We start from the raw sequence: 11,724 nt of genomic DNA on the forward strand, positions 1-11,724 counted from the left end.
AAATAGCAAAATCATTTGAAGGCACAAAGAAACTAGCAAGCAAAACCGACATTTCGGTCAAGATGTCGCGGTCAGCAAACGAAGCACGGAACGAGCCCACGAGAACGCCCAACCTGGTGGAAGCAATCGGACTCGGCGAGGGCCGGGCCGCCGAAGAGCCCGACAGAGGCGACGGCGGGGAGGTCCAGGACGCCGTCCCTGATGGCGACCCCCGGCCGCGCCGGCAAGCCGCTGTCTGGCCAAAAGACCCCGAACGGCAGGTTCTGGATCTAGAAGTGGGAGCCGGGGCCGACATCGATGAAGGACTTGAGGTCCATTGAAGCGCTGTCTCCGGAGCTCCGACGGAAGAAGGTGCTGTGTTATGTGGCGGAGAGGCTTGGAGGGAGAGAGCAAAGGAAGGCGAAGTGATATAGCATAAGAGATAGCAGAAGAGGCGAGAGAGTGAGAGAGACGTGGAAGAGAGATCTAGGGTTTCCTTGTTTGGGTTTTTCTTGTTTGGGTTGGGCTTGGGTACCCGAACCCAATAAATTCAAAACAAGACCCAATTATTTTTCTTGTTACCCAAACAAATTAAGACCCAACCCGACCCAATACGAAAATTTCCTGTTTGGATCGGGTCGGGTCGGGTCGTGTTTGGGCGGGTTCTTTTGACACCCCTACGTAGGACACCTGTTAAAGAACTCATTAAGGAAACTTTATAGCTTCCGCCTCATCGATTGTCCTCGGGTTGTGCACAATTAATGTTTTTAAATTTTAAAAATTTTAAAGTATAACTTAACAAATGCGCATGGACACTCATCGGTGCCCTTTTATTTATTAACATGTTGCTACTGAGAAGAGGAGAAATTCTATTTTTGGTAGATATAAAATAGTTTGTGCGATTCTTGATTTATAACCGTGAAATTCTTAAGTTACATTACATGAAATACAGAAGAAGAAGAAGGAGGAGGAGGAGGAAATAACGGAGCAATGAATAAAGGTTGATATGCAAAGTCATTCATGGTGGTAGTGGGCTCAGGTCCAAAAGCACTGGTGGAAAGCCCATTAGAGATAGCTCCATAAAACAGAAGCCCAAGTAACACCAAGTGAAACTAACTATTAGCCTAACTTAAAGGCTCGTTCACGTCAATTCATGTTCTTTTCTATTTTTCTATTTTTTATTTATCTTTTATGGATATTTTTGCATAGGGATAAAGCCCAAATTAATCATAGAGACGTGACCCACGGTCGCAACACTAGGAGATGATTGCACCTCTTAGCTTCATCCAAGTTTCTTAGGGATGCTGTTCAAGAACTGGCGTGCTGGGCTCTATACATTCTATGACAACTCTTATTCGCCGAGCGGTCTCCTTGCAATAAGTTCAACTTTCGATTTATATCTTTCTCTCCCTCGATCATTACTTCTAGGAAGACATGGCACCGTGCCATTTTTGGAGAAATCGGAGAAAAAAATTCAGAGAAATTTTGAGAGTAAGGGAGGAGGGATGATTTAAAAAAGTGAGCTTCTTACTTACATTTTCCTCGACTTTATGATGCTTTTGGGGACATACACAGCACGAAATTGAGGAAAAGAAGTATATAAAGCCCATCACGCATAAATGAATTGAAATCGGCATACACGAGGTGCCGCTTGTTAGGCATCACGAATTCATATTTCCAAGTAAACCACCTGAGCATCCAAGATAGATCAGCATTAAGTCCTGACCATGTAAGATTACCATTTTGTACAATGCTAATGTCCTAGAATATGATGTATCATGTTGCATTGGCCATGAGATAATCTTTGAGACAACAGTAAGAAGCGCTGAGTTATCAATCTGTAACTGGAACAAAGAACAAAAGACGAGCTTCCACTTACAAAGCCTTGCAGGGTGTTCTAAACGAGACAATGGATCTTCTTGACGAATCCCAAAGAGCTTAGGGATGAAACCCACAAGTTCCCCCATTGAGAAACACTGAGAAACCTAGCTGTATTGACACATCGCATGAAACCTAGCTGTATCGACACGCTGCGTGATGAGATGAACGATTCTTCTCAGGGAAACTGGGAATGTCCTTAGGAAATCCCACTCGATCGATATCATTAACCTTCATAATGTCCGCCTTCATAGAACACCGCGCAGGCCCCATTGGACCCACAAACAAAAGCAGCACAGCAACTAATATCGTTGGCCACAGTATGAACAGAAAGATGAATCGATCGAGAAACAACCCGAAGCACAAAAACACTGGCCTCTTTCGGATTCCAAGACATTCAAACACATCCGTAATTCGTCCTTACCCCTACATCCTCAAAAATCTGTGTTTGAGTAAATTACTCGCACATCTCCACTCCCACCTATTTCGAAAAATAATTTGGTTTGCTTTACGCAGAGACCATTTATCAGGGAAAATTGTCAAAAAAGTCCTAAATCTATTGTACGGCGGCCAATTCAGTCCTAAACCTTTTAAGTTTGCCCATTTAGTCCTAAATCTTTTAAATTCTTGTCAATTCAGTCCTTCCGGCCAATTTTGGCCGGCCGGCGTTGACGTGGCCGCCGGCCGGCGCTGACGTGGCAATTTTTAATTATTTTTTTTCAATTTTTAAAATTTGTCTTTTCTTTTTTTTCTGCTTTCTTCCCTCTGGCCGGTCCGGCGACCGGTGGCCGGCCAAAGGGGAGGGCCGGCGAGGTCAACCTCGCCGGCCTCTGGCGACGCCTGGGTCGCGACGGCGTGGCGAGGCCGACCTCGCCACGCCCAGCAGAGGCGAGGTCGAGCCTCGCCGTCGCCCGGGTCGCGACGGCGAGGCACGGCCGGAGGAAAAGGGCGTCGCCGGGTCGCGACGGCGTGGCGAGGCCGACCTCGCCACGCCCAGCAGAGGCGAGGTCGAGCCTTGCCGTCGCCGGGTTGCGACGGTGAGGCTCGACCTCGCCTCTGCCGGGCGAGGCAAGGTCGGCCGCTCCTCGCCGTCGCCCTGGTTCGCGACGGCGAGGCGCGGCCGACCTCGCCTCGCCCAACGGATGCAAGGTCGAGCCTCGCCGTCGCGACCCGGGCGATGGCGAGGTGAGGCCCGCCTCGCCTCACCCAACGGGAGGCAACGGCGAGGCGAGGCCCGCCTCGCCTCACCCAGCGGAGGCAACGGCGAGGCGAGGCCCGCCTCGCCTCAGTCGCGACGCGAGGCGAGGTCGAGCCTCGCCGTCGCCCGGGTCGCGACGGCGAGGCGAGGTCGGCCTCGCCTCGCCGTCGCGAACCGGGAGACGGCGGCGCGGCCGACCTCGCCTCGCCACGCCGGGGCGGCGAGGCTCGCCCTCGCCGGTGGCAGGCGGGGCGAGCTACGCCGGAGGCCGGCGAGGTCGACCTCGCCGGCCCTCCCCTCTGGCCGGTCGCCGGACCGGCCAGAGGGAAGAAAGCAGAAAAAAAAAAGATTAAAAAATTAAAAAATTGAAAAAAAAATAATTAAAAATTGCCACGTCAGCGTTGACCGGACGGCCAGCGGCCACGTCAGCGCCGGCCGGCCAAAATTGGCCGGAAGGACTGAATTGGCAAGAATTTAAAAGGTTTAGGACTGAATTGGCAAACTTAAAAGGTTTAGGACTGAATTGGCCGCCGTACAATAGGTTTAGGACTTTTTTGACAATTTTCCCCCATTTATCATCCTTAAGATGTACGATGAGATATATTTTTGATGATTAAATGGCTATTTGGATCACATCAACATGCTTGAAGGTGTTAAAAATTAAAAACTCGTACCCATAATAGCTCATTGTGCACTTATTAGTTACATAAGGTTTTGACAGACGTTAGAACACCGCCATATGATGCTTTTGTTTGATGCACCTCTTATAAGTTAAGTTCACTAAGTGCAATACCATAAACAAAACCTACACTCGCATCACTAATGCAATCACCGCACAAGGATCTTATCTAATTTTCAGTTATGGCGTAAGCTAGCTAATGGGACTCGCGAAATTTGAAGCTTACGATATGCTTATCCTCACCAATGTTACCTTAAACATAATGTCTGAATTCATCCGTGCCAAAGCCACGAAACTAACCAGCCATACATGGAACACCAAATATAGCTAACAGGTCATAATCTTATCGAATGTTATCGAGTGTTTCCATGTGCCACAAACCGACACGCTACATAGTATACTTATAAGCTTCACAACTTGCCATCAAATGATTAGGTGGTCTGCAACACTCAGAAAGAGCACATTTAGAGCTCATAATGACATTAGGGTCGAATAATATTAGCAATATCAACCATCGACTTCAAAGCAAGGTCGGAGAGATGTCCATGGGAAAGGGATTGCCAAGTACGTTGTCCATGTAGTAATGAGGGTGAGTGGCATCCATCACCACGAATTGCATGTCTTCCGATGGCTTCCAGTGCCTCTTTCTTTGGTTGATGAACCAGTTGTTGATTTGCTTCTGATCTAGCCCGGTTGATTCCGCTAGAGCCAGTTTCTGTGATTCCTGTCATTTCGAATAAGACCCGAGAGAAATTTCAAATACCTAGTGATGCAAAATGAGGTGACTTAGGTGCACGGAGTCTAGAGCAATTGGCATTGACGAGCAAATTATGCATACAGACCCAATATCAGGGTGAGGCAGAACACTTGATTTATGCATGTCAAGAAGGGTTTCATTTGTTTGTCATATATCAGCAGGAAAAAAATTCTGCCGGTAAAATGAGGTCGTTTATAACCCATAACTAAATAAATCACACCAAGTGGCGGTGCTATCTCAACTATTCGAGGTGATGTTTTCATTGAATCCAACATCTCCAGTCTACATTATCAGGGTATCTGCACCAAATGAGTACAATCACACAAATTGAAACATTAGAACTTTCGTAAAGAATTTTTTTTAAAGAAATATTGTGAAGTACACAGCCAACGCAAAGAATTATTTTTCCAATTGTAAGGACGTCACATGGACAGGGAAAATAACATTTCTGAGAGCCATAGGCAACAGATTAATCAAAGAAGGACATTTCATCTCAGCCATACCATATTAGTCAATATGACAACCATTATGCTTGTTTTATCATATGAATATCCATTTGGAAGAACTTTCTTTCTTAAGGGTCATTAAGAAGAATGGTGGAGTTGAAGAGTGCAGATGAATACCGATGGGTAAGGCCATTTGTAGTGTCGACTCCACCAATCAAGCAATTGTTGCCGGGCCTCTTTTGGGAGCTTCCCCTTCTTCCTCTTTTTCATGAACTCCTGCTTGAGGCTACCGAGATATCCGCTGTACTTCCGCAAGAGCTGAGTCTTGAGCTCTCTGTCCTCTGCTTGGGGGTCAATGAAGTTGTTCACATCATCTTCTTCGGATGACCCATTCCTATCAAAAGTCTCACTCAATGCCACTGGCAACATGAACAAGCACAGTAAGCATTTTGTGAAGTCTATGTCGCAATATGATACAAATCACAGCATGCATTGGTAACAACAGATTTGTAACTGGGTAAGAAAAAATTTAATAGCACATTGCACAAGATCAAGAATATATCGCATCACATTCAGTGGTGTTTATTGGGTATTTCAACAAGTTACTAATTTATAGTATACACAAGTACCTTGACCTTTGATAGGGTTTCTCTGGAAGAAAATCTTCAATGGGCCAACAAAAATTAGTCCAAAGTGGTTACCATGGTTCAGATTTAAATCGACTTATCAAGTGAATCATCCAATAATCCATTCTATCATTAGTTACGCTTTTTCCTTCTATAAGAGACAATTCATGCGGGTATCATATGCAGGCACACATTAATAACATCAATTTAACTTTTTATTTCCACTATTAGGAACTAGGAACTTCCGAGCATAATGTGTACATTATGTACTTTAGTTTGATCTTACATGCATATTTTGATGATACCAAACTAAAGTACATAATGTACATATTATATAGATAGCGATGGTACGCCTCATGCCGCATAGTGGCAAGCCCGACCAAGTGATGCAAAAGTATTACATACATACTTATATAAAAAGGAAATAGGAAGGTCAAGAAATACATAATGCGCGACTTCTAGAATTTCCTCTCAAAGTAACTACAACACAAACTAATCGTTCGATGTGTCGTCATAAAAAATCAAACGCTTTATAGTCTAATACAAGGCTTCTAACCTATTCAGTCAGATATTTTCCTTTATATGTGATAACAAGAAATGCTAATTCAATTATTTTCGATCACATGTTCAGCGACTATGCCAAGAGTAATTAGTGCATTTCAAACATTTTAAGTTCCTCTTAGACCATGTTATAATGGACCGCCAAAGGTTTTAGTAAAGTTGAGAGAGAGAGAAAGAGAGAGTCCTTGACAGAAAGTAAGGCAATCATTATGCATGACAAAAATCCAACATCATATATACATCATCGCATGATTGGTACTCTACATGAAATGAGAGCTTGAGACACTAAAATTAACATCAAGCAATTTCCTAGTACAAGAGTTGGCCAACTGATTGTTTCACTTATACATTTTAATTGTCAAAAAAAGTTACACAATGCGTATATCTACAGCCTGGAAGGGGAAATTGAGGCTGTTCCCACAAATGTAAGATCATGTTGTGGTAATGTTCAGGAAGGAAAAGTAAATTACCTAGGTTATATTGTTGCCATCGAACTTGCCTTATTTTCCTTGGGATATCTAATCCGCAGGCTACTGTATTTTAGGATTTAAATCTAAAACACCAGTTTTGCAATAAATTTGTCCCACAACCAGACTATAAAGGAATAATTCTTCTATGAAGAGGATGAATGCAATTGATAAAACCAAAAGGTATGTGTCTCCATCTAAAAACTGCTTAAGGACATACATTTTTCCACCATTGGAAACAAAGTGAAAGTCCAAAATAGTTTTCGTGCAAATCCTTTCCCACTAATTGTGCTTAAACCCTAATTAAGGTCTGCTCGAGTGGCTCAGAGATCTACTAAAAAGTCCTTTGCACCACATACAAAAATTACAAAGCGTCTTGGTTTTGGAAATCAAACCTAAAGCTAAAGCATAAAGCTATGGCATGTTTGGTTTGGAGTTAAGCCAAACAAAAAGCTCCATCACAGTTTTCCATAATAATGAAAATAAATCATAAAGAATTATGAAAAAACATTTGGGTGAATTATACATATACATGTATACTTTTTTAATATTAGAGACGTTCAACATTAAATAAAAGTTAATACTCAAAAGCCAAAGCGATGCCGAAAACCCAGGAAGAGGGTGGTTAGCGGTGTCCCCTTTAGCTTTTGATTTTTAGGTCAAAGATCATGCTTCTATTTACTATTAATCGCCTCAAATATTTATAGTACTAGCTTATAAATCACCTAAAACCATTTAATAACAGATTACACACCCCCAAAAAGACAAAATGCACACCCCTTAGACAAAATATACAAAATCTTATGTGCTAAATAATGACTTTTTGTGGTTGTTAGTGTAGAAATAACAAATGATTGGGTGACTCGTTAGGATTATGTATACCAGTTTTGCTAACATTTTGCATGTCTAGCATTACTCTATTAGAAAATTAAGTGAACCATGCAGAAAGACCTTGTCATCGAGATCAAATTTGTTATTGTGTATGCTGAGCAATGTTTCATAATTTTATATTCAGATTTCAGACAGATCTTCCTTTCCAAGGCTCAACCTGCAACAATGAGACTTGTGAAATAAAACCGTAAGTAGCATAAAACAAGTCATCAATGAGGTTGCAATATTTGACAGAAACTAAGACGAAAAACTCATTGTACATGCAAACACTGAGAAGACCCTGCATTAAGAAAAAGTTAAAAATTCAAATAAATTTCACTTATCTGAAGAAATGAACTCGATGAGATTAGAGACTTGCATCAATCACATTGAAAAGAGTAAATGTGAAGGACACACCAAAGCGCAGGACAGTAACTGATGATCCTTCATAGAATCTTCTATGCCATTTGCACCAAATACAAACTAAACTTCGTAAATGGAGAACATCTTTGTGCCAAAAATTGCTATGTCATTTAACACCGCAATGAGTGTGTCAGCAAAAGTGCACAAATTGTCCTGGCACATGTAAATTCATCAACGGAACCGATCTTGAAACTGAGTGTAAAATTGGATATAAACAGATGGCTTAAAAGAAGCTGCTGACTTATAAATGGAACTCTAGGCTGTCTCAAGGTTCACACAGGCGCAACGAAGCATAAGTCAAAATTACAAAAGATTTTCCCGAGCACATAATAGTATACCATTGATGATGAACAAAAAATAGTGCATTTCGAAATTTATTAATTGTGCGTGCAATTGAGAGAACGTAGATCATCCAAAATTGAGATGTTGTACCCTATTATAATGTGTGTATTGGGAAGCCATTGGATGCGCGACGAACATGTAGAAGAAATATTTGAACAATTTTTTGTTCTAAGTATATATACATGTGTATCTACATATATCCAACTATGAATGAGATGCCAAAGGTATAATTGAACAGTTCCTAAGAGCGTGAAGAGAAAAGGTCCACAGGAGCTTAAAAGATCAGCAAAGCTACACATATGAGGGCATTCAAGAGTAGAATAACAAGAGGCAATTTAAACGGAATTTGTCAAAGAAATTCAGAGCAAGCATTCACTCTCAATTGATCCAAACCCTAAATATATGGAAACCCTAGATCAAATTAACTTTTGCTAACTCATATCTACTCACTGCGAAATCAATGAGCATATATAAGGAATCTTTGTTTTGTTCAGATATTTTATTCTAACGTGCTTACCCATCAGAGAACCAAATGTTATTTCTAGAAAATTGACATCGTTGACATGAAAAATCCCCCAAGTTTTAGCCATTTTGAATTAACCGATCATATATAGTTCATGTAAAACTGGAGAACAAGCAAAATATTTCCTATTCCCAAGATAACTAAAAAAGTGCAATACGAAAGGCCAACATAGAACAACTAAATAGTCATTAATAGTATATTGGAGAATGCACGAGAACAAAGAGAAAACCACATTATACACACAAATTCCAAGAAGAGAGAGATAGCAGTAACAGTTGTTGTGCCGTTCCTCTTCATTCCATGAAGAGAAACATCGTACATTAAATAGGAAAAAGGCCTAGTACACGCACAAAAGCAAAGTTATATAACCGAGAACAAAAGGCCAATTCTGAGAAGCATATTAACCAGAGAGCAAAAGCACACTGTAAGAAGAAGAACAAAGAAACCACCATTTTTGAAAACCGAGCTTTTCCTAGTTCCCATACGCATCTTCACAGTTCACATGCATGGGGGTTTAAACATGAAAACCAAATCAAAATGGGGAAAGAAAAAAAGACGACATCCCCAAATCTAGTTCGTGACTGTTTCCAAGTAAAAGCTTGAGTTAGGTTCATATCCCAACCTCTAAAGATACAAGTTAGAGCGACAATTTGCAAATAAGAAGATAGGTAGATTAGTACCAGAATCAGAAGGAACGCCAAGAGTGAGGGCTTTGAATTGGCACTCGATCCTCTGGAGGAAGAGCATGGCCTCTTTGAAGGGTTTGGAGAGTTCTTGCTCATACTTGGTCAGCATCTCACAGTAGGCCTCCATGAACTGGTCAAGAGCTGGGTCTTCACCAATGCAACCTGTGTTGCTCATGCCGGTGTTCCCGGCCATTATCGCAGCCGACGCACACGCTTCCTCTAGCTTTGCCACCACCCCAGGAGGAGCTCCCACCTATATGTTGGTTATAATTTAACGCCATAATAATACAACACTTCTTAAGGTAACTGTGGAGATTTTCTTGTCAAGATCACCCAAAAGGGTCTCTATGAAAAAAAAAATTCACTTCGAACTTCAAAGGGTTTTCTTTCATTTTGCTAAACAACCACGCAGGTATTGTTACTACAACTATATATTATACAAGAAAGAGAAGGCAAAAGAAATTGTCTATCAGGGAAAGTAATGAACTACGTTCTTCGAGATATGACTGCCAACTGCTTTCACAAATAAATTCTTCAAAGAGGGGAAAAAATGCAAAAAGAAACAACAACTACTAACCCTATCAAGTCATGGTCGTCCCAGTTTGACTAAATTAACACCCGTAAAAGAAATAAGAAAAGGAAAAGCCATGCTTGAGTGTGACAGAAAGAACTCCTTTTTTTTCCCCTCCTCGGGTCCTTATCTTTTCTCTTTTACTTGTTTTTGAGGAGACAATTAGCTTCTTTTCTCACTGGTATGAACATCTGAACAAAGAACGAGCATAGCCAGAGAGCGAGTGGGAGAAAGTAGGGTTTTACGCTTTTCTTTCACCTTCTGACAATTGACATAAGCTGAGAGAAGGCGGTGGTAGTGAGGATGAGCCATGATCTTGGCCTTGACATCGTTGTCCATGAAGAAACAACCTGAGCCTGAGCCTGAGCCTGAACCACCTGCGTTGTTGTTGCTATTGTTGTTGTTGCGGTCGTCAAGAATCGGAGAAGAACCGCTGCTGCTATTACGAGCTGTTTGGTCAAGAAAGTACTGGTGGGTGCTTGTGTTTAGGTTTTGATGATGGTGATGGTGATGATGATGTTGATGATGGGGATGGGGATGGGATGATGAGGTGATGGTGTTGATGGGCATCATCATCATCATCATTGGGCATAGCCCATCACCATTACCACTGTGGTGACTGTTCTCTCCAAAAGCCATCAAACAGGAAGACGAATTAGTGCTGTTTGGACCACCCTCCATTCTCTCTCTCTCTCTCTCTCTCTCTCTCTCTCTCTCTCGTTACTAACCTTGTTCAATAGCGTATGGCCTGATGCAAAACCCCTTTTCTTCTCTCTCTCTCTCTCTCTCTAAGCTCTCTCTCCCTCTAGAGAACGAAAGAGTGATGATGAGATCCTTTATGTGTGTGAGTTTTAGCTGCTTTAAAAAGACTGTAAGTGCGAGTGAAACAAACAACACCCAGTTTGGTCTCCCGAGTTTTGTGCTTACACAAAGTTCAGGCCTTTTCACAGAAGAAAGAGAGAAGGGGAAAAAACATAAAATCCATAAAATAATGGCCCTCCTTTCTAGTGGGTCGTCAGTTTTATACATGCACTTATATCAGCATAAACACCCCTCTCTCTCTCTCTCTCTCTCTCTCTCTGAGGGCATAGCCTGCTCAAAATATTTTTCCCTGCTCAAAATATTTTTCTTTCGATGGGGGAGCGTTCTTTATTTTTTCTTTCACTGCATCATCGTCTCTCTCTCTCTGTGTCTGCTTGTTCACAGCATTAATCTCTCTCTCATCTCTGTTGTACTCTCTCTCTCTATCTCTGTGTGGGCAGTTTTTGATTGAGAGAGAGAAAGAGAGATGAAAATGCACGCGTTTTGGGTAAGAGGAAGGAGGAGGGTTACTTATCTTGAGGGGCTTTTTATTACCTTCCCGATGAAAACTCTCCCTCTCTCTCTCTCTATGTTTGCCAGTTAAATTTGCCAGTGTATCAGTGGCAGTGCAAGAAAAGAGGGTGAGAGAGGGAGAGAATTTTTTCTTTATGGAAATAAATAAAAGCAAATTAAGCAAGAGAGAGAGAAAGGAACGATCAAATCGAGGGAAGAGCCAAAGAAGAAACAGGGATAACTATTCATGGATGATGGAGGGGAAAGGTTCTTTGGGCACGGAAGAATCACACACAAGCTCTATCTCTCTCTCTCTCTGTTTTTTCGTCACAGTGGTGTTTCTTACAACTGGGGTTTTGATTTTGCAATCTGCTGTCCACTCATTTAATATTCTTTCTCACTGA

The 11,724-nt window shown here is 42.0% G+C and overlaps 1 protein-coding gene across 2 annotated transcripts; it reads right to left on the reverse strand.

The window, feature by feature from the left end:
• Window positions 1-4,058: 4,058 nt before the first annotated feature.
• Window positions 4,059-11,085, reverse strand: LOC115677877 (homeobox protein SBH1). Of its 2 annotated transcripts, XM_056303722.1 has the most exons (5): window positions 10,735-11,085; window positions 10,265-10,625; window positions 9,430-9,688; window positions 5,115-5,356; window positions 4,059-4,458 (listed from the first exon to the last, which is right to left on the reverse strand). In XM_056303722.1, the coding sequence occupies exons 2-5, from the start codon at window positions 10,589-10,591 to the stop codon at window positions 4,255-4,257; spliced, it is 1,032 nt and encodes a 343-aa protein (XP_056159697.1). In that variant the 5' UTR covers window positions 10,592-10,625; window positions 10,735-11,085; the 3' UTR covers window positions 4,059-4,254. The 2 variants fall into 2 exon arrangements, with proteins under 2 accessions (XP_056159697.1, XP_056159696.1); XM_056303721.1 differs by lacking the exon at window positions 10,735-11,085 and having other exon boundaries at window positions 10,265-10,717.
• Between the last annotated feature and the right edge of the window lie 639 nt (window positions 11,086-11,724).

The sequence above is a fragment of the Syzygium oleosum genome, unplaced genomic scaffold (assembly GCF_021117445.2).
Source record: "Syzygium oleosum isolate NSW1041296 unplaced genomic scaffold, Sole_v2.1 Sole_v2.29, whole genome shotgun sequence".
Taxonomy (NCBI): domain Eukaryota; kingdom Viridiplantae; phylum Streptophyta; class Magnoliopsida; order Myrtales; family Myrtaceae; genus Syzygium; species Syzygium oleosum.

Coding starts and splice junctions, on each gene's coding strand:
- LOC115677877 (XM_056303721.1), bottom strand. CDS start 10,687: ATGGAGGGTGGTCCAAACAGCACTAATTCGTCTTCCTGTTTGATGGCT. Junction 5,357..9,429: donor TGGCGTTCCTTCTGATTCTG/GTACTAATCTAC, acceptor TCATGTTGCCAG/TGGCATTGAGTGAGACTTTT. Junction 4,459..5,114: donor ACAAATGGCCTTACCCATCG/GTATTCATCTGC, acceptor TCGAAATGACAG/GAATCACAGAAACTGGCTCT.